General features: G+C 40.5%; 1 protein-coding gene across 2 annotated transcripts in view; it reads right to left on the reverse strand.

Moving 5' to 3' along the window:
• Window positions 1–22,364, reverse strand: part of VPS53 (VPS53, GARP complex subunit) — a 136,718-nt gene that overhangs the window by 37,968 nt on the left and 76,386 nt on the right. For both annotated transcript variants that reach the window (XM_018564118.1, XM_018564117.1), the window contains 4 exons: window positions 20,703–20,785; window positions 18,690–18,768; window positions 12,404–12,552; window positions 3,822–3,891 (listed from right to left, as the gene is read on the reverse strand). In XM_018564118.1, the coding sequence (XP_018419620.1) occupies window positions 3,822–3,891; window positions 12,404–12,552; window positions 18,690–18,768; window positions 20,703–20,785 (381 nt within the window). The remainder of the gene's footprint in view (window positions 1–3,821; window positions 3,892–12,403; window positions 12,553–18,689; window positions 18,769–20,702; window positions 20,786–22,364) is intronic.

The raw sequence follows: 22,364 nt of genomic DNA on the forward strand, positions 1-22,364 counted from the left end.
GCGCTATATAAATCCTGTATAATAATAATAATAATTTTCTAGCTTGAATGTCAATATTATTGGTGCGTGGTCTGACCAAAGAATTTGTCCTATTTCAATCTCTGGATCCTTATCTAGGATTTTCTGATGCAGCCAAACATGATCTATTCTGCTATAAGTTTTATGCACTGTAGAGAAATACGTAAAGTCTCTCTTTGTAGGGTTTAATATACGCCAGCCATCCACTCGCCCCAATTTATCCATTTTAATTCTAAGTTTTTTTAACCCCTTTACCAATAGGGGCAGCTTACTTGTAGTGTCTAGTTCTGTGTCAAAAGTTAAATTCATGTCCCCCATCACCATTTTCGTACCTGCTCCATATAATTCAAACCTATTCAATATCTTTATACAAAACTCGTGTTGTCCCTTGTTTGGTGCATAAATATTTGCTAGTGAATACATTTGATTACAGTTCAAGAATTTCATAAAAATATATCTCCCATTTTCATCTATTTCTGTATCCATTTCTTCCAATAGTGCATTTTTGTGTGTTCCTATTGATACCCCTTTAGCTTTACTTTCTATATTAGTGCTGTGATACCAATTAGTGTAATATTTGTTCCTTATCTCTGCGTGTGCCCCCTTTTTAAAATGTGTTTCCTGTATACACAAAACGTCTATTTTTTTGATGCAAGTGGTACAAAACCTGTGAACGTTTTTCTGGCGTGTTAAAACCTCTAACATTGTAAGTAGCAAATGCTAGACTACCCATATCCGAGTTAAGTGACTCTCTAAAATTGTTAAGCATAAGACCTGAACCCATACATTACAACAAAACCATCTTACTAACATCATTTATTCTTACATCTTCTATACAATTAATATGTTCTTGTATGCAGGGTGGTACGTTTTTTTTTTGGCCCATCCTGCATAAACCAATCAAGAACCAGCCCAAAAAAAAAAAAACAGAGAAAACAATGGGCTCTATTGGGGTTGTAAAGGCCAGATATCCGTCCGTCCAATGCTGTTCCCGCCCACCACACCCGCATCACCATAATTTTACCTTACCCGATCTTATCCCTGTAATCTTCAATCCATATTACTTTTGTGTTACGCCTCTCTCCGACCACGTTTTTCGGTCCCCTTTGCCCTGGGATCCTATCTGACCCTCTATGGGGGGTCAGGGGGCCGACCAGGGGGGACGGAAATAAATTTATTTAATTATATTTTTATATTATTATTATTTAATTTTTATTTTTTTCCCCATATATGGTTCATATACTTCCTCTATTATATTTATTAACGACTCACTACAGTCCAACCCTGGCTTTGTTGTTCACTAGTTGTAGTTAGGTCCTTTGGCAAGTCTGGTAGGGGTATCAATGGCATATCGAATGTTTCCAGAAAAATTGGGAGATCTTCCGGTGTCCTGAATTTTACCGTTTTACCATCTCTGTGAGCTATTAACTGAAAAGGGAACCCCCATCTGTATCTTATTCCTCTCTCCTGTAGGACCTCAAGTAGGGGTCTCAGGGCCCTTCTAAGCATCAAATGTCTGTTTTGAGAGATCCGGGAAAAAGGTCACTGTATATCCCTCATGTGTTATTATTTTCTTAGTTCTTATTGCTGAGAATATTGCTTCTCTTTCCAGAAAGTTTTGTAGGCGGCAGATCACATCTCTGGGCCTTGTTGAATCTCTTTTAATAAATCCCGGTACTCTATATGCAGCCTCCAAAGATAATTCCTCTTCTGGGGTTTTATCCATTATTCCATTTAGAATAGACTTAATTGTTGAACTACTTGTCTACTTCTGTTTTCCATATCATCTATTTAAGTAGCATGTCTTGGATCAAAGTAGACGGTTTGTTAATGATTTTCTGTTGTATATCCATCCTGGAAGAACCCATTTCCAGATTTTCTTCTAGCCCCCTTACTCTGTTTCCTATTTTTGAAATGTCAGTTTTTAACACTTGCAATTCCTCTTTATATGTCGTTTCAAGTCTTGATATATATCCTTCCATATCCCCCTTAATGGGGAGAGATCTCAAATATTGTCCCATATCCTGCTGCTCCATCCCCTCCTGCTCCATTCCCTCCGGTCTGTCATTAGTTTTTTGGCTGTCTGTACCCCGGGCTGATACATGGCTTTGCACGATTCTGTCCTCAATATACTTGTTTGAGCTAGCCCGATCATTCCCATTACTAGGAGAGGCAGGTGCCATCATCCTATTGTCCCCACCTTGTGAATAATGAGAGCGGGTACCTGCAAAATATGTCCCAATCTTCGATGTGGAACTCCGTCTCATTGATGCTGTTAGCAGGGGCTGCTGCGGTGATGGCTGCTTCTCCTTCTTCTTTCCCTTGCCTCCCATTATATAGTCTTTGGAGTAGCTGGTTCAGGAAGGAGAGGTAAAGGCTCACGTCTGTTAGGCTGCTGCGAGAGTTCTGCAGATGGGGACTGGCGGTGGGTCCAGGGCAGACCTGTGAGACAGGCAGGGCCGAGGTAGGGCCGAATTGAGCGGCCGGAAAAAAGGATATCAACTCACAGTGTACCAGGCTGGAAAGACATCACCTGGCCTCTGGATCTTACTTTTTCCAACTACTCTGGATACACGAATAGATCCCACAGAACAAATATAGATATTCAGTGAAGGCAATGATTTACCAGCATTAGCGCACAAAGCCGAGATACAGTTATATCTCCTGAATTTCCTGTTCTGTGTTCATCGGATGAAACTACAAAGTTTAAAAACACAATTTTCCATCTTCAGAGCCGACACTCCAAAGGAGGACACATTCCATCTTGAGTTAAATTTATTCTTTAATCCGATTGACTGTTTTCCATGAGTTTTCATTTTTTCATACAATATTTGCTCATCTCCAGCTTTACAGAGAACTATTTCCATCCATTTTTTATTTATTTTCTCTTCCCTCCAGTAAATACGCATTTTTTCCTTGAAGATTTTTGAAATTTACGAACCCTGTTCTTTTGATACCAGATTTCTCATTTTATATTCAGAATATAGGGGATTCAAACGGGGTGCCTACATACTGTTTTTTCCACAATATATTGTTTGGGAATAATTAGCGGAATGCAGCCATATAAATGTGTGTATGTTTTTTGATATTAATGTATATATTTTGTCATGTATTTTGGTATACCCGATTTTTTTATAGCTTTTCATAAATAAATACAATTTTTATAAATACTTGATATATACTTTTTGAAGGAGTGGTTGGATCCCCTATTTGGGGAATATGGTATTTTGTTTAAACTTGATTGATCCAGATATTAGAAGCAATTACGATTAGTGGCAAGTGTGTTTTTACAGGTAAATGGCATAACTGATACAACCAGTGACATGCATTTAATATAGCCGACAAAGAAAGCATCAACAAACACAAATGAAGATAATCAATAATTAAGTCTGATTTAAGAGTTCTGAAAATGTGTAAGAAATATTGCCGATGATACATTCCGACACAGACATCAACCACAATCAGAAACACAATAGTTTATCGCTATAGTAAAAGCAGGTATAAGCATGTCTTAGCACATCTGGAGACACATTAAGCACCTGTATGCTGCCTTCACAACTTTTTTTTCTGTTTTTGTAAATATTAAAGGGTTAATGTCACATGTGTTCACCAATGAACTCAACTCTAAAACTTTGCATGGCACTAGCACCCCTAGATGGTGCTGATGAGTATAGGATAAGCCCTATGTGTAATGACTATGACAACCAAAAGGTAAAAACACCCCATCATAACCCCACTGCCTTATATTTCCATTACAACCATAAAGCAGTGAAGAATCCAAATAATTAATTAGGCCTGCTTACCTGTTCGGCTCCCACCATACTGATAGGCTTGCATTTAAAAAGATGGTTGATGAATTTTGGTATAAAAGAGCTGAAAGAAAAAGGAAAATCATATTTAAAAAAATGATGGTTAAAAAGATAATAAAGCACCAAATGTGTAGACAGCTAGAACAAAAGCGGGAATATTAACATCTAAGAGAAGAAGAAAGCCCATGTCAGACTTTCCAAACAAATACCATATTAACATGTGCAGAAGATTTACAGCTACAGAAGTTACAGATGAGAACCATACAAGTGAGGCTTTGAAACTCTCGATGGGTGTCAATGACATATAAGCTGAATAAACATTTTAGCAGCAGTGCATCTGTAAATGTTAGTGCATTCGCTGATATGGCAACATATAAAGTAAACAGGATCATTTTATTCTGTTGAGAGAACTTTATTCTTTTTCTTGGGTATATAAACATATTTGAAGACAAATTTTTACGGCTGAACAGGGAGATATATAACGCCAGCTTGTGATCCAGTTATTCCTACAGTATTTAACTCCGTCTTTTACTTGGCTTCCAGTAATTCCCTGTATAATAAGAATTGTGAACTGATCTGGATCTACTGCACTGTACTATGCTATCACTCTTGTTGACAGAAGATGGAGCACTGCAGTTGTCTTACTATGGCGATACTCCACCAATGTCCAATCAGCAGGCTGGACTCAGATCGGTGACCAAGCTGTATGGCTTAGCTACAGTAAAGAAAAGTGAGGTTGCATAGATGTGCATGTAGCCATTTGCCCAGAGTTTGGTTTATGCCTGTGAGGTTTAAATACAGTGGAATGCACAATAAAAGTATCACAACCAGTGCAGTGGTAAAACTATATACACTGAAGTTTTGCCAATAGCAAGTTATGAACAGAAGCAGATATTGGGCCTGCTTTTGGCAAATGTAAAACAAGCTAAAAAATCCAACAAAGGCTTGATCTAAACATACAGGGTTATTAGGGATATAGACATAAATATACAAGTACTCCACCCTTAAAGAACCCCACTTAATTACATTAAAGTGATATTAAACCCTCATTTTTTTAATCCTCCAGAGGAAATCCACTTGTATTTGTGTAGCCGTTTGATTTTTTTTTCTCTTTCCATTTAATTTTTTTTTTAACCTAATGTACCGTGGGCCCACTCCCCTCCTGTTTACGGGCGTCTCCTTTGCCTAGCAGGTTGCAAAGGAGTCACCCGTGCATGTGCGCTCCCGGCCGTGAATGAACCGTGCCGTGTGCATTAACTGACACGTAGCACTCAACACCCCTATTCCCACCTCCTCCCTCCTCACAGTAACTTGATAGGCAGGTACAGCAGCATATCGCTGCCCTGCTCTATGTAGGCTCAGGATCCCAACCCGAAATTTCGGGGCGCGCCGCAGATCGCCTGAGAGCCAGCAGTTGTGCACAAGGAGTGAAGGTAAGTGTTTAAAGGTGGGGGGCATGTAAAGGTAGTGGGCTGTTTTTTACCTTAATGCAGAAAATGCATTGAGGTAAAAAAAACAAATAGCCTTAGTACCACTTTTGAAGATAAAAAATTGCCCCATCCCACTTGATTGTGCTGCTGTGATTTACATAAATTGGCAAACTGAGTCTGACCAGTAATAACCCAAGAGCTCTGGTGGGGGGATGCATACATGTAATTAAGGAGTGTTTCTATTTCACGTGCCACCCGAGAGCATTAAACAGTTCTTATTCCCCACTCCTGTGCTTAGCCCTGCCTAGCCATTTCTTCCACACAGCATCCCACACTATATATTCTGCATCCTTGTGCCAATGATAGTACAATGTAGCTGAGGGGATTACGAGGTGAGGTGAGGTGAGGTGAGGTGAGAATTCCATTTCATGCCACCATATATTCTGCCATCAACCAGAGATGTCAAGTTGAACCTGCTAAACTATATAAAGCATGATAGCATACAATGTAGAGCACATTACTGTATAGCAATGCCAACCATATGTAGACAGTTGAAATACTTGACAGAACACGTTTATCAGCATTTCATGACAGACACTCGGCAGTGCCAAAAAAAGACAGATGCATTTTAAGGTTAATAAATTTGCTGAAGAAATAAGCTCATATAACATTTTTTTCTGTTATATATAAAAGTTAAGGTTCCTATTTTTATATATTTTTTATGCTGAAAGTGTCAAGTGTAAAGCCCAAGTGTTGTTTCTCAGAAACCAAAATAGAACAGAAGTATTAAAACATAAGTTTAAAAAAAATATATATATTTTAGATCCTATCCCCTATATCCTATCCTAAGGTTCATTTGTTAGTGCGGCCATGTGGTAGACTTCAGATGGTAGAGTAGCTCCACCGATATGGCGAGTTGAGGAGCGCACTAGGGCGGAATGGAGTATAGCAAGTGGCCCGTCTTGGCGCCTATTCGCTCCCCCTCCCATCGCACTTCTACAGTGATTTCCCCTCCATTCTACTCTGCACTGTCGGGTGCTTTCCCCTGAGGAGCGTCTCCCACTTGGTCGCCAGCTACCTCATCCAAGGAAATAATTCCAACTTGACTCGTCTAATTTCAACATTTCACCTAGATTCATTGTAGTCACAAACTCACCGGCTTCCTCATCTTCGCCTCTCCCTAATCGTCCTGCATGTTTCTCTGGCAGCCTCTCCACCCGATCGCTCCATTCCAGCAGAACGCAACACAGTAATTCATATTCCTTACAATATTACTGGTAATGATCACGTCCAAAACATACGTTTTTAATGGTTTTTCCATCTCCAATGTAATTGAACACAAGGACCAGCCTGAAGTTCAAGATACAAGCAGGTTGAAGACAAGAAACATTGCCTTCTCTCAATCTCACAATCCTCTGCATAATCACAACTACTGTTCTTCATTCAGCAGGAGGCGTGAGTGTAGCACAGTGGTGGCGAACCTTGGCACTCAAGCTGTTCCAAAACTACAAATCCCAACATGCATCTGCCACTGGGAGTTATGTCTGTGGCTGACAGAGCCTTGCAATGCCTCATGGGACTTGTAGTTCCAAAACAGCTGGAGTGCCAAGGTTCGCCACCACTGGTGTAGCATTTTGGTTTTGAAACTATGATTGGGCTTTAATCTTTTATCTAAAAGCAAAAGCCACCAATACCTATTAAAGGAGAACTATGGGGTTAGGGCTTTTGCCCATAGTTCTCCTTAGGGTAACGGGAGGACACAAACTAGCGTCCTCCCGTCACCCTAAGCTCAGTATACCGCGAGCTACAGCAAAAATGCACCTTTGCCTGTGTGCGCAAAAATCCTTGCACTGGCCCTGCTTGAGTGGTAGAGGTAATGAGCCCAGCTGAAGTCACCCTAAGCTCAGTATACCGCGAGCTGCAGCTTGCAGTATACTGAGACGCCGCAGCTGAAGCGGATCCCGACAATTATGTCTGGATCCGCCCAGCTGCTTGAGTGACAGCTGGCTCTGACTATCTAGAGGCAGAGCCAGCTGTACCTGCCCCCTCTCCCGTCCGTTCCGCCAGTCAGCGCTGGAGGATTGGAGGGGGGAGGGGGGAATCCAGTCCCTCCCGTCACGGCAGAGAGCAGTAACAGGATCGAGAAGTGAGCGAATGCCCGTATGTGTTCGCTCACTTCCCGATCTACTGAGCCGACCTGTGACAGTTTCATTGTCACAGGTCGGCTAGAACTATGAGGATGAGTGAAAAGCACTCACCTCATAGATGTCCTTTAACCTTCCAATGATGAAACGTCCACAAGCTTCCTCACCAGCATCTTTGGCTACCTTGACTGGCCAGACTGACGCAACGAATATGCATAAACATGTGGATTAATTTATTCTGATACCAAGTCATGCCAAGAAAGTCCCCTGTTCAGTGCATATTCAAAAGAATTTTGCGAGCAGGCAGTAAGAATGTTTTATTGCAGAAGAGACATACATCTCAATTCGCAAAAATAAAACACCAGGATAAGGATACTTATTTTCAATGAAGGCTGAAAAACAGAGTTGCATGGCTAAAAAAAATTGAGACTCATCCTTGTATATAGCTTTGTGAATTGAGCCTTTAGTATGTTTCTACTGAAACAAAACCTGCCTTCTTGCAAATCATGCCGAGGTCAAAAGAGCTCTCTAAGTCTCTCAGAAAGAAGAATGTGGATGCCAAAAAGTCTGGCAAGGAAGTTTAAAAGATTAACAAACTATTTAAAATGACTCATTCGACTGAGAGGAAAATAATATACAAGTGTTGTAGATTTCAAATGGCTACTAATTATTCCACGAGTGGTCGGCCCAAAAAATTCAGCACAAGAGCTAACCATTTGATGGTAAAAGAAGTCTCCAAGAAACCCAAAATGAAATTGCAGAGTCTGCAGGTAACTCTTGCACAGGTAATGTCAAAGTGCATTCAAATCAGAAAAAGATTGCACCAAAACCCGCATGGGAGGTGTGCCAGAAAAAAAAGCCTTTGCTGTCCAAAAAGAACATTACAGCAGCACATCATTTTGCCATTGAACGTATAGGTAAAAAGCAAAGCCTCCTGGAAAAATATGCTGTAGACTAATTACTCAAAGATAAAGTTGTTTGGCCACAGTAACAATAAACATGTTTGGCACAAACCGAAGACAGCATTTCAGGAAAGGGAACCTCATACCAACTGTGGAGCATGGTTGTGGAAATGTTATGGTTTGGGGTTGCCTTCCTGCTTCACGATCTGGGCAACTTGCAGTCAACCACAACTTCTGCATCATATCAAAATTTGTTAGATGAGAATGTAAGGCCATCTGTATGAAAGTTGAAGTGGAATAGGGGATGGATGTTTCAACAAAATAATAATCTGAAGCACACTAGCAAATTCACAAAGGAATGGCTCAAAAAGAATACTGGAATAGTCAAAAGACTAAGTCTAATCAAAGCCCTGATTTAAAGGGGAACTATGGGGTTAGGGCTTTTCCCCATAGTTCTCCTAAGGGTAACGGGAGGACACAAACTAGCTTCCTCCCGTCACCCTAAGCTCAGTATACCGCGAGCTACAGCTCGCGGTATACTGAGACGCCGCAGCTGAAACGGATCCCGACAATGTCTGGATCCGCCCAGCTGTGTGAGTGACAGCTGGCTCTGCCTATCTAGAGGCAGAGCCAGCTGTACCCGCCCCTCCCCCCGTCCGTTCCGCCAGTCAGCGCTGGAGGATCAGAGTGGGGAGGGGGGAATCCAGTCCCTCCCCTGTCACGGCTCTCTGCCGTGACAGGATCGAGAAGTGAGCGAACGCCGGTATGTGTTCGCTCACCTCCCGATCTACTGAGCCGACCTGTGACAGTTTCATTGTCACAGGTCGGCTGGAACTATGAGGTGAGTGAAAAGCACTCACCTCATAGTTCTCCTTTAAATCAAAGCCCTGTGGGTGGCATTTAAAATGATCAGTTCATGCAAGGAAAACAATAAACATATTGCAACTTAAGGAATTTTGCCTGGAGATGTTAGCAAAAATGTTGATGTCAGACACTGGTGGGCAGCTATGCAACGTGCCCACAAGACATTTTCTGTTCAATTAGACAATACCAGCTTCTCCGGGCATGGAGACACAACATTTTTGTGGCACTAAGGCATTATGAGATATTTGGTTCTGGTGGTACACTCGGTCCTGGGGCATGACCTGACACAAGTTTTTGGGGGAGGGGGGTTGGGGGGGGGGGTTGTTCGGTGGGGATGGAGGGTGGGGGTGTGGGATGTTAAGACTAAGTATGTACCCCTACTGCTGTAGGTGATTGTTGTTAATGTTGTTATATGCAAAACTGTTATATGCAAAACTGAATAAAAAGTACTTTTCAAAAAAAAAGACAATACCAGCTTCTGAGGCCAGGGGTGTTGAAAAAAATCATCAATAATGCAACATTTTATTGAAGTAGATCACCTTTATCTATAAGCGCTGTTTGAATGAAGATCTAATGTCTGCCTGTTCAAATATATTGATAAAAGTAAACTATTTCCATGGTTACTTATATTTTCACACAGCTGTACATAAGTTACATAGGTATTAAAAGCAATTTCACCTCTGTAGCTACAGGCAGTGTGGAGAAATTCATCATTAAAATGCACAACAGAGACACTGAAATCACAACTCTATTATAAACAAACAGGTGTTTCTAAGCTGTTAGAAACTGATGGAAAGCCAACGACAGAGTCTCTGTTGTGATCTTTGAGGATGAATCAACTTCACAATAAGTGCAGCTAGTAGGGTCATTGAGGGCTTGTTTTAAGCTACTTTATTGCTTGTTAAGAATAAGTAAAAATGTAAATGTCCATAGTCTGAGCACAGGTGCATTTAAAAAAACATCTTCCATCTTAGGGTCCATAGAAAGGCCTAATAGTGCCTAAAGGCATCCAGTTCTATATTAGAAATTGCTGCAATCCATGATAGTTAAGACCCACCATGATACAGTAAAAAATAAGGGGTTAAAAAGGCTCTTAAGTGGCTTTTAATAGTTCTGTTTTTGAATTAACTTTTCCTGGAGAGTAATGAAACCCACTTCAAATTGCATCTAAAGTAGACTGCCAGGAAACTAAAGTTGTAACAACATATATAAACATAATAACGGAGAGAAACAAAAATCTTTCATTTCTATCATAACAGCTTCCAAAAGAGTAACCATCTACATATATTTAAAATACCAAAGGTTTTTTTTTTTGGCATTACAATTGAACCACTTATGTTATTCATTGATGCTGTGTACGAAAGCATTTCTTGGGAGCACTTAAATCTACATGCCTGCACTCTATGTTTACTTAAGATTTTCTTATACTGTAATAAAATGCTACAGACCACAGTGAAATCACTTCAAGTGATTTTGCTAGAGGGCAAAAATAAATTTACTTGGTTGTTTATCCCATGAAACCCACAAAATTGTCAGTAAGGGACGCAACAAATTTTGGCGCAAGCACAGTATTTTTCTATGATGTGCTTGCATGACTACCATACTGTCTACCAGTAAAAAGTAGAATATGGTCCCCCCAACAATATCTCGATATGGCCTATAAACCATTTGACAACACACTCGCACACCGAGGCACTTTTTGTCAAGTATGCTTAAAGGGGTTCTAAACAGTAGATATAGGCAAAAAGTTTTCTTTTAAACGCTTTAACAGCGGTTTACACTTACCCTGTTTTCGTTGCGCGCTCCCGCCCGAGAATCCGAAACTGCTCGGGCGGCCACAAAGCATCTTGGGGTGGGCGCATACGCAGTTCGGATTTTCGGCCGGGAGACGAGCAGAGACGCAAGGTAAGTCTATGGACGCGTGCACTCGCATGCAGACACTGCTGGATCGGAAGTGCCTGCAAGCAGAGAGTCAGCGCTGGATCGGAGAGCCGCCGCACCGTTGGAGGGACAGATGAAAACATCAGGAAAGAAGAGGTAGATCGGATTAAGAAACCTCATTTAAGGTAAGTGCTAACATTAACATTGGGGGTAAGGAAAAAAATTTTTTACTTTAATGTCACTTTAATGTCACAAAAAATGTTGTTAAGCTTTTTCATCACTTTGCCTTTAATGTGTAAAGACAGATGTGCCTGGAAGGACATTTACTTTTTAGTATTGCTCTGAAAACTATCAATTTGAATTGACTTTTGTGGTTCAAAAGGAACTCTGGGCAGATATAAATGGATAAGGGCCTATTCACACTAAAACAGGTAAAACAACAGTGTTACTGCAATATATACGTTTCAGTGCATTATGGTGGCGTTAATTTTAAATGGCACACAACGCATCTATAGAAGGCAGGAGCATTACAGCGCACCACATAATGAGGCGAGTAAAAGCCATTTATTTTTAATGGGCTTTCTAAACCAAAGCAGCTCTGTGCACAAGAAAAGAGTTCTGGTGTAGGAGGGTCCATAATGCAGCTCTGTATTTATTAATACAGGCTTTAGTTATTTTACTTGATGCAAGCAGTGGAAGTACCTGAATTGGGCCTTCTATCAGCTTCTCGCAGAGACGGAGAAACTGCACAAACAGCCAGTCAGTTGTGCTGCAGTGCTCATGTGCTAAAAAGAAACATGCTGGTGGGAGGTGAGTGCAGTGTGACAGATATATGCTTATCATTGTCTTGCTTCTCTTTTTACTGCCCAGTCAAAGGATGGGGGCAGGAAAAGAACTGTCAGTGTCTTATAACAGCAGCAGAGGAAGAGGATAGAACAGAACTGTGCTGTGTGGCAAACTGTAAATCTCAGGAATGGAGAGACAGAATTACAAATCAATTGGCAGATAAAAATAGGTCACATATGTGAATTTTATCTGTGTAATTAGCAATTTGCCTGGAGTTTAGCTTTAATTATACTAGATCTCATGTCTCCTCTCAGACACTGACTAAAGAACTGCCTACATTTCCTCCTAGCAGCCAGTTATTTCCCTCTCCTGTTGATTGGGCAGGTAAAAAATGTGATGGAAAAGTGGATCGGTTGTGGAGTTCTTCAGTCAAATACTTCATACACAAGATCTATTTATAGGAATAAATGACCATGCCATATGTTATTAAAGGGACGGAGTAGAGAAAGGATTATGGAAAATAGGGTTAAGATATGACTTTCCCTTTAAGCTAAAGCATGGATACTTACTTAGCAAACTTGATACAGAACTGTGTGAAGTACTTTCTGGTGGATGCTAGGTTATCTCGAATAATGGGAACATTCTGCTTGATGTGTAGAATGATTGATGTAACATATGGGCTTTGATCCCCAACATGTTCCACATTTTGCCACTGCATCTATAAATGGATCGTAACAAAAGATTAATAACAGTAAATTAAATATAAAACACCCATCAAGGTTTACAGTGGAACCAACAGTTAAAAGATGCAGTTAGAGATGAAAATCAGAGAACAGAGCATTAAAGGATAGAAACAGTAGTGGGATCAAAGTTGAACAACTTGCCACAAATGTAGTTCATTAAATTATTCTTGACAACAAATTTCTGTAATGGTTTTCAAACCAACATATGTAGAGATCAAAAGTGATCAAAAGTAAGGAAAAAAGGCCATAGAGGTTAAAGAGGCCCTGTTACCAAAATTGCAGGTAAACGCACAGAAAAATCTTTAAATGCTTGCTTGCAGTGGTTTTCCTTTCCATAAACTATTTTATTGATTGCAATGTGCCTCTGAACTTGCTACAGTACCAACACTCCAGAAAGGGTCAGTTCCCTGGCACAGCCCCCTCCCTAACCCTTTTGCTGCAAACGACACCTCCTCACCCCTCCCAAAACCCCTCGCCTCTCTTCTCGGGTTCTGCTGCCCCTCCTGCAGTCCCAGGACCGGCATCATGAGTGTTGGAGGGTAGCAGGGAGAGAGACGTGCAAACGTCTATTCACTGATCTCTTCCAGCTGAATGAAATTGGAAGCAATGCATCACTTCTTGTCTGTGAGCTGTCATTCCTCGGCTTCTCTACGATTTGTGCTTGATCAGCTTCAATGGACTGCAAGGATGACATTAGGGGTATAATAGGTCTGTTGTTAATATTATTCATTTATTTTTATGATAGGTACTGACATTAATTTTGTTCTATAAAAAAAAAAGCAGGTTAAAAAAAAAATCATCTGTTCTGGGTGTCAAAAACTCTAGGTATGCCACAGTCTTTATTTTGTTATTTAAATATTCCTAAGCCTTACTGATGTACGAAAACCTGTAGGTATAATGTTTTTTAGCTAGGGTCCCCCGAGGCCTGAAAATTATTTCAAGGGTTCCTCTGGGGCAAAAAGGTTGAGAAGACTGCTATAGAGTGTCACTTGAGTGACAGCTTTGAGCCTGCAGACATCACATTAAAGATGGCGGCACCCAGAAGCAGTCTCTGGTTTTGGATATCTACACAGTGGTCAATCCCTCAACTAATATTAATGTGACTGACTCAGTAGCTCTATCCCCAAGCAATTTACTCCATCCAGACACATTAACTTGGGTTAGTTCTCATGGTTAGCACAATTTTTAGTTCTCAGAAATGCTTTGGTAATCATAGGCTGAGGGTAATGCTTTTCTCAGATTTGTTCCTAAAACGGAGTGGTAGTTTAGAGGAGTAGTTTACAAAGTAAATACCAACAGGAGGTAGGTATCCATCTCCAATACCCATAGATTAACTCAGTTGTTTATTGTTCACAGAATTTATCATACCCCTGAGTTCCCTTTTAAAATCGGTTTCAGAGCAGATTCTAACTGCCCAAAATGTCACTTTCTTCAGGGAACGATGGTTCACCTGTTATGGAGATGCCCCAAATTAGTTCGCTACTGGTATAAGGTGCCATCCACTCGATACTGTTTTTGCAGTTTATCTAACTCCCCTCAAACTTGTATATTGGGTGGCGTCGATAACTCCGATCTTGACTCGCACACAATGACCGCACCTAAACGTGCTCTTTTTACAGCTACTAGATTCATGGTACATAAATGGGTCTCTTCGTCCCCACCTACATCGAAAGCTTGGTTACAGGAACTAGACAAAATTGTCAAGTTTGAACGCTTTTTCCACCAATCTAGGGTAATTTATAAAAAAAAATTGGTTATGGTACAGATGGTGGTCTTACCATGCAAATGTCTTCACTGGTTGACATGCTGGCTTTTTGCCTTGATCTGTATTTGTATTTCCATTTTTGTATGGTTACTTTATCTGTGGTTTTTTTTGTCCACACTACGTGTGACATTACTGTTACTGTGCAGGTTACAAATATACCTTCTATATGGTCATGTTGACCGCTATTTTCTGTTCTTTCTTGTATTTTGTTTTTTCTTGTGGAAAATACAATAAAAAAAAAAATCTGATTTAAAAAAAAAAAAACAGGAGGTCAAGAATAGGAACAGTGGAAGCTCAAGTTGTAACATTTTGAAAGGGATAATCAGGGAGGCAGTAATTTCTAATCTCTGAATGCTAGTTCCCTGGCTGTTATTTTATTGCCTTGGCTTCAATGCTGTCTGAGTCACAGACCTGGAACAATAAAATAAGGAGCTCTGACACTTTTCTAACACTCCCTTATTGCATGCTTGTTCCAGTTCTGTGATTCAAAAGTACTTAAAGGAGAATTATGAGGTGAGTGATTTTCACTCAGCCTCATAAGTTGAGCCGACCTGTGACAATGAAGCTGTCAAAGGTCGGCTCAGTAGATCGGGAAGTGAGCGAACACATACCGTCGCTCGCTCACTTCTCGATCTATACCTGCAGAGAGCCGTGACTGTCACTCACGGCTCCCTGCAGGGATTTCACAGCTCCCCTGTCCGATCCTCCAGCGCTGACTGGCGAAATGGACGGGGGCGGGCACAGCTGGCTCTGCCTTTGGATAGGCAGAGCCACACTGTCAATCCCGCAGCTGGGTGGATCCAGACAGAATTGTCAGGATCCGTCCTGGCTGCAGCGGCTCAGTATACCGCGAGCTGTAGCTCGAGCTTTGGGTCACGGGAGAACGCTAGTTTGTGTTCTCCCGTGACCCTTAGGAGAACTATGGGGAAAAGTCCTGACCTCATAGTTCTCCTTTAAGTGAGAACCAGCCAGGCAACTACAACTTTCAAAAGGAAACTGAGATCCCCTGTACTTCCCTCATGACGTTTTGTACCAGTAATGTTACTTGTCCACATTATGGGTGATGGGCAGGTTCAGGATATACTGTATATGGCTTTAACTATGATCCACCTTCCATATAGGGGTAATCCACTCAATAATCAAATTAATCTAATTTATTAGATTAATGTAATTAAATGTTAGGAGTTACAATCCATTCAAATACATTGTTTAAGCATTAAATGTTAAGAGTTACAACCCAGTCATATTTACATGAAGGGGGGACTCTTCCCCTTCCTCTCCTAACACTGAAGGGAACATGTTATTTGGCCTCACAGACCACAGGTGCTCATCTCTTTTGAATGGATGTTGGCCATGCAGATAGATGGCACTAGGGCGCTGCTAAGTCTGTAAGGCTAGTAACTGACCAGAATTTGAATAATGCAGTACTAGTAAACAGAGTGCATCCTGTCCAAGCACGGAGAAAAAGTGGCAATCAGCCCCATTACATGTTTAAAAATAGCAAATCTAGAATTAAATATTCATCAAGCAGCCACTTAGAAGAGGCGATGAAGCAAGATAACATTAACCGTAAATAATTTCAGGCCTCTGCAGCACAAAAGGATTATTTACTGTGTCAGTGATTACAACACCACAATTTATGTCACTTTCCTTTCCAATTTTCTTCACACCAAAATGCTTTTTTTAACTGAATAATGTGGTTGGAAAATAGCAGTGTAGCTAAAATCCAGTTTATCATCATTTTCTACTGCTTACAGAAGAAGCAGCATGAAAATCCATTAAGGGAAAGCAGAACTTTGCTGTGGCTGTTTTGCCCGTGTCAGAATACATTCTCTCATCAGGCCTCAAATGATCTCCCCCTTGTGTTTTGCTTGGGTACATTCCAGATGGTCTTCAAATGGATATAACTAACATCTATAACAAGAAGTCAGCAACTGCAATTGCTACCTGCTGATTGCAATTTGTCTCCACAAATGTAGCTTTCTGCTTTAGCAGAGACTAATACACAGGGTGGTGTTATCCAAGGGGCAGAATGGGCAGTTGCCTCAAATCCCACCATTATAAGGAGGCCTACCACAGCACTTCTGTGATCTTGCGATCTCTGTGATCTCCAAATGTACAATTATTAAAGTGTTAAGCAGATAAATTAAAGGAGTGATCGGGCTGCAAAAAAGTATGGGGCGAAAGACAACAAGAGAATGAGATCCTATATCCACACTCTTTCTCCTTTTATAAACTTTGAAACTGGCGGGTGGTGGTGAGCTGGAGCTTGGTGCGAACACAGTTCACCTTAATTTTTCCCAAACCCATTCAAAATTGTGACTGACACCCCCCTCCCTCCTGGTCCAATCAGTGACAGCAAATGTGACAGGGGCATTCCCCGACCATTTGTCATGTCTGGTTGTGGTGCAGGAAATGCACCTGCCACAATTGAGTGGGCTGGGTAGGAGGTGGACATTGGGTTGGGGGACAGTTTTGAGCAGACTTTGTGTGGTCTCATGTGAACTGGGTTTGAGCCAATCCCCAGCTCATCACAACTGACAGACAGGAGTCAGACTCCACTTGGATCTTCAGACGCTCTGTACCACCCGTCACACTAAAGTAATGTCTGTCTGTGGATCACTGTAAGAATTATCTATGGCTCACAGGTGAAAAGTGGAGGAAAAATGTAGACAGTAAGGGCTGCTTTAGAACTGAAAAAATATCAGCCACCGACTGGCAAAACCTTAGACTGGCACAAAAAAAAAAAAAACTAGAAGAGTTTCTGTTTTAGTAATATTGAAAGCTAAATCAGGCCATGCACTTGTAGTTTTTTTTTTCTCAATTCCACCTAAACATTGTGGATGGGGGAATCTCTCCTGCTGGGCTGTTGTATTCTGACAGCCGGCACCCCAGCAGTCAGGATACCTGAAGAATGACTGCAACAGTCACAGTTTTCAGATTACAAGAGCAGCATGATAAATGGTCACCCCTTTTGCATAAAACAACCTTTTCGGAAACCATCCAATCTTTTCTCAAGAAAGGACCAAAGACGACTAAAAAAATTGTTCTATGGAAATGACGTTTATGTTTATCACACTGCTCTTGTGAACAAGTTCATGCTTGTACCGCTGGCAGGCAATTTGTGTTCTGCTTAGACTTCAGAAAAATACTTTATATACTTGATTTGAAGTGGAACTAAAGTACTGCATTTTGCACATCTATACAAGACTTTGCTAGGTAATGTCACTCGCATAACATTACCAGAGTCATGAGCTTCTAACAACATTTTCTCAGTGCGGTACCCTACAGCAACAGGCACAATGGACAAATCAGCTTCTTAAAGTGGGGTCACATTTATAAAATTGCAGTATATGGAAGTGTAGACTGTCTATCTACTTCCATAGTAAACACTGACAATATAGCATTCAGATTCAGCATACAGGAAAGCTTATATTCCGAGTGCCTTTCCTTTCTGTGGACCCTAGTTCATGCTAATATACCCAGCTGTGCTGGTAACCTGGTGTTAACCCCAATTATGAAAGCCATAACTGTGTAAAATAGAAAAAAAGGAGTGGTGATATATAGCTTAACGTGGGCTTCCACTGTATTTATGCACTCCCCAAAATCAAATCATTCTTACTATGCACACTCGTTTATGAAGAAAGTTAGTAGGGGTGTGCACTCTTGCTTGTTAATTTGTATTAATAGGGGTGTGCACTCTTGCTTTATAACAGTGTATTTCTCAGGAAGGTAAGTAGCACTGAGCAAACTTGCAAGGCCTTCCAATCCTAGCAACTTACAATGAAAAGAAAAAAACTCTGTTAAACCTGCCTGCAAGGAATCATGAGCATTGTATATGAAACTGAAATAAAAGGTAAATGCTACATGTGATCTTGATAATATACGCAGGTTATAAATCATTTGCTTGTTCCCTGGGATCACTCTAAGAACAGTACTGCTAACTAAATAATGTCCAATGCGTTGCATAAAGAGGTAAAATAAGCAAAAGAAAATCATGTTTATTTCCATAATTATAACGTTTATAATAAGTTTATTTCCAATTGACGCTATGGTATTGCAAACAGAACTAAAAGGCATGCAAGAAAAATGCTCTGCAGATAGGGGAACCAAGTTAAGGCCGCTACAATATCGAGACAGGAAATAAGTCTGCCAGAAACGTTGGTAGCCTAGTTAATCCACCCACATTCTATCCAGAACGAAATATAAAGATTTAAGTTAAATACTTTAATCAGCAAACATGCCTTAAGACAGCAGTTTTAAAAAACTTAGCCTTTGTCACTCTGAAGTATAATGAAACTTACTAAACCTAGGTAACAAGGGCAAATAAACCACAAATGTCCATACCTTGCTCATTGCAGTAAGTGCAGGATCACAAGCAGAATCTAAATCTTGCACAAGCAGCTGGATACTATTAGAAATTACACTGGAAAAAACACAAACACATTCAATGTATGTAGACCCATGTTTATATGATGGCAGTAAAAATACATTAATTTACATATATCTTTATCAGATTATGGCACATGAATCACTAAAGGTGCCCATACACTGCACGATTCTCGTACGAGAATCGCGAGAAATCCCGTGATCGTACAAGAATCGTGCAGTGTATGGAAGGATTTTTTAAGTACTTTACAACCATAAGGCTAAAAAATAGTGATTTGATCGTGTCGGACATCATGTGACCCATCAGTACTTTCACTATTCATTAAACAGTTATTGTGAGAGAATGAGCCACACAAAAAGAGAGTAGCTAAAAAAGACACAAATGCAGAGCTGGTGTTTAGCTATAGTAAATGTTTTTTCATTTTGTTGAACCAAACAAAAGCACACAATTGCAGAATTAGGATGGAATTTGAAATATAAATGGACACTTACATTGTACACTAAAAGACACATTCAACAATGCCTTTATATGCATGGCAACGATTGGTTGAAAATTTGTATCCATCAAGAAATAGATGATGATTTAGGGCCATAAGTGTTTTCCTACTATTTTGTGCTTAATAATGCTTCATGAAGAACTTATATGTTTGTAAATTTCTAGGGAGTAAAATAAGATTTTTATACTTACTGAAAAATCTTTTTCTTGGAGTCCATTGAAGGACACAAGAACTTAGACCAGTTAGAACAGTCAGGTTATACTGACACCTTCAGGAGGCTGGGACACCATCAAAGAGAAAAGTTATAACCAGCCCCTGAATAACCCCTCCTGAAAACAGCGTGCCTCAGTTTTGTGAGAAAGCAATACAAAGAAGGAGGACCTTTCTCCAGTTGATCAGGCCTCGAGAAGGTCTCCAGACGTACCCTACCAGTATACCTGCAGCAGGAACCTAACGTGTGTTGACTGTTGACAATACAGGGGGAACAAAAGACCTCCCAGTGATGGAGTTAAGGCTACTGGTTGATGAGATCCAAATATTAATGCAATGTCTCTAAAAAAAAAAAAAAAGAAGAGAGAGGGCGGACAAGAATAGCACTCTCCGCCTCGTCCAGCATAAGGCCACTTGTCCAGTCACATGAAGAACTCCCAAACCTTTCCTGAAGTCAAAGTCCTATAACAGCCTTAACCCTTGTTGCAGTAAAAACAGAAATGGTGGAAAAATTGAACAGGCGCCCATCATTGCAAATGGTAAAGTAGCTCCCGGTGCTTCAGCCCAACGAGCCTTATTACCTGAACCTTCACAGAGAGGGTATCACCTGGGTTTGTGCCACAGCTCTGGATTTGGGAAGCACCCCACAGCTAACACATCACACTCAGGTCTGGAAAGCTCATAATGCAGAGACCAGTGCAGGAAGGTCACATTCTAGGCTAGCCCTGCACGAAGTCTAGGTGGCTGAGGAAACGTCAATCCAGATAGCTACTATGAAAAGGCCAGCAAAAACAGTGATGTAGTGAGGAATCTTGACTGAAGTCACCAAGGCAAAAAGCATGGAAGGCTAGCAAAAAACAGACATTTTTTAGCAGAGCTGAAGAAAATGTGTTCACCCTCCTAGGAGACTAGCAAAAAACTGAGGCATGCTGGTTAGAGGAAGGTCCATACTGGTAATTATCTGAATACTGTATTGTTAATAGTCAGGAGTTATTTGCACCACTAGGTCTTCCAAATTTCAAACAGTTTTTATGTATAGTGTGTAAATTGTATGTACACAGGGCAGACATATTTGCATACAAATACAGGATAAGCCTCCTGACAGTAATTGACTGCTGTGTGCTAACCTTTTGTTCACAGGAAAACAGCATGCAAATGAGTGTGCTTTGCATGAAATGAAGCATTGGTGGTCCTATAGTGATCAATAATATGTTACAGCCTCAGTAAAATATATCTAATGCAGAGAGAATCGGTGCAAGCTTACGTGCTGAAAGTATCCATCTCTGTTGTCAGGTTTATCCTCTCTGTCAGTGTCACATCTACTTTTTCTTTTAGCTTCTCTTCCAGCTATTAAATGGGGAAGAATAATGATTTTGATTAATATAAAAAGGCAAATATTCTGAAAGTTAAAACATTAATATTTTATATCACATGTTATTTTCCATTAAATTTTCTATAAAACCTTCATTAACATCAAAAAAGGGGTGCATCTACGACACTCAGTTTGCAAAGCTTGCTGGCTTTTCGAAAAAGAAAGCCCAGCATTGCCAGTGAGCTTGAAGGAACTCTGGGTTGGGAGCAGTCAGTAAGGAAGAGTCGAGGCAAACCGCTAAATAAAAAGTTGAAAACGTCGATGTTTATGGGTTTACCTGCCAAAGATTTTGTAATTTTGTGATCCTATGAATTACACACATTTGCCACACTGCACAGTCAGAAAGATCAGCCTATGACCCTATGTGGTTAAGTTTTACTGCTTACTGCCTCCCTAACAGTCCAGTGGCTCGAAACATTCTAGCAGCTGTGAAATGAAGATATAGGAAGCTGCAATGTTGAACCAAGAAAAAAAAATGTTCCACCTGTCCGTTGTCGGTTGTACAAAATTACAAGTCCTTTGACAAGTAAAACTTTAACAAATGTACTGTACAGAGTTTTATTTTAAAGTATATATTAACCCAGTAACTAAAATATTATTCAAGCTTTAACATGTTAATGTAATTTCAAAGTAATTTATAATATTTTTAAATCTGCAGCTTTCATTAAAACAACTCATACCACTATAAGGGTCCTTGTTTAGGCACTTCCTCTTATAAGGTTACAACACTTTATCTTAGTCTGAGAAATGCCATGCAGTGAGTGGTTGCAAAGAGGCTATAGAAGATCAGCAGCACTAGTATGTCACAAAGGATTTTAAAAAAAGGTGAATACAGTATATTTAAAAGAAATGAGAATTGTTTCTATACACATAGCTTTAGCAAACTCAAACTGTAATTCAGTTATGGTTAACATCTACTTTAAGGGCCTGTTCACATGATTTTCAGGTCCTGATCAGGTCCGGATCTGCAGACGTGGTGCTACTCATGCAGTGCGTTTTTGCCGCGTATGCTGACAGTTTCTTTTTTGTTTTTTTTCAAGCCGTGGGGCTGTCAGTATGCAGATTCTTCCTATGAGGTCTACTCCAACCTGTCTCCCACTCTGTCTGTTTATGTAGAATAAAAAATTTTTTGCTTAGCTGCATTGTGTTCCGTTTCCATCGCGTTTTTGCTGCGTTCGTGCGTTTCCTGACCGGACAAAATGTGACATGCAGTATTTTTTCTGTCGTAACCTGAACGGACTGCGCACGTGAGAGCTGTAGCCCATAAAACACATAGGGATACATTTTTAGTGCAGGAGCGTACAGATCAGGTCAGCACAGAAAACGGATGTCGTGTGAGCAGGCCCTAAGGGCTCATTCACAACACTTCACTTGAGCTGCACAGATCAAAGCAGGCTTAACGGTAGGGCATGCAGAAAACAATTGTTTTCTGTGTGCCCTGTTTACACCACATCACCTTGAGGTGGGTTGCGTAAAAATGAAGACATGCTGCATTTTTCCGCAGGTCACCTGAAGTCACCCTCTGTCATGTCCACTGTGATAAATAGAAATTAA

This window comes from Nanorana parkeri, unplaced genomic scaffold, assembly GCF_000935625.1.
Source record: "Nanorana parkeri isolate BGI_ZX_2015 unplaced genomic scaffold, ASM93562v1 scaffold726, whole genome shotgun sequence".
Taxonomy (NCBI): domain Eukaryota; kingdom Metazoa; phylum Chordata; class Amphibia; order Anura; family Dicroglossidae; genus Nanorana; species Nanorana parkeri.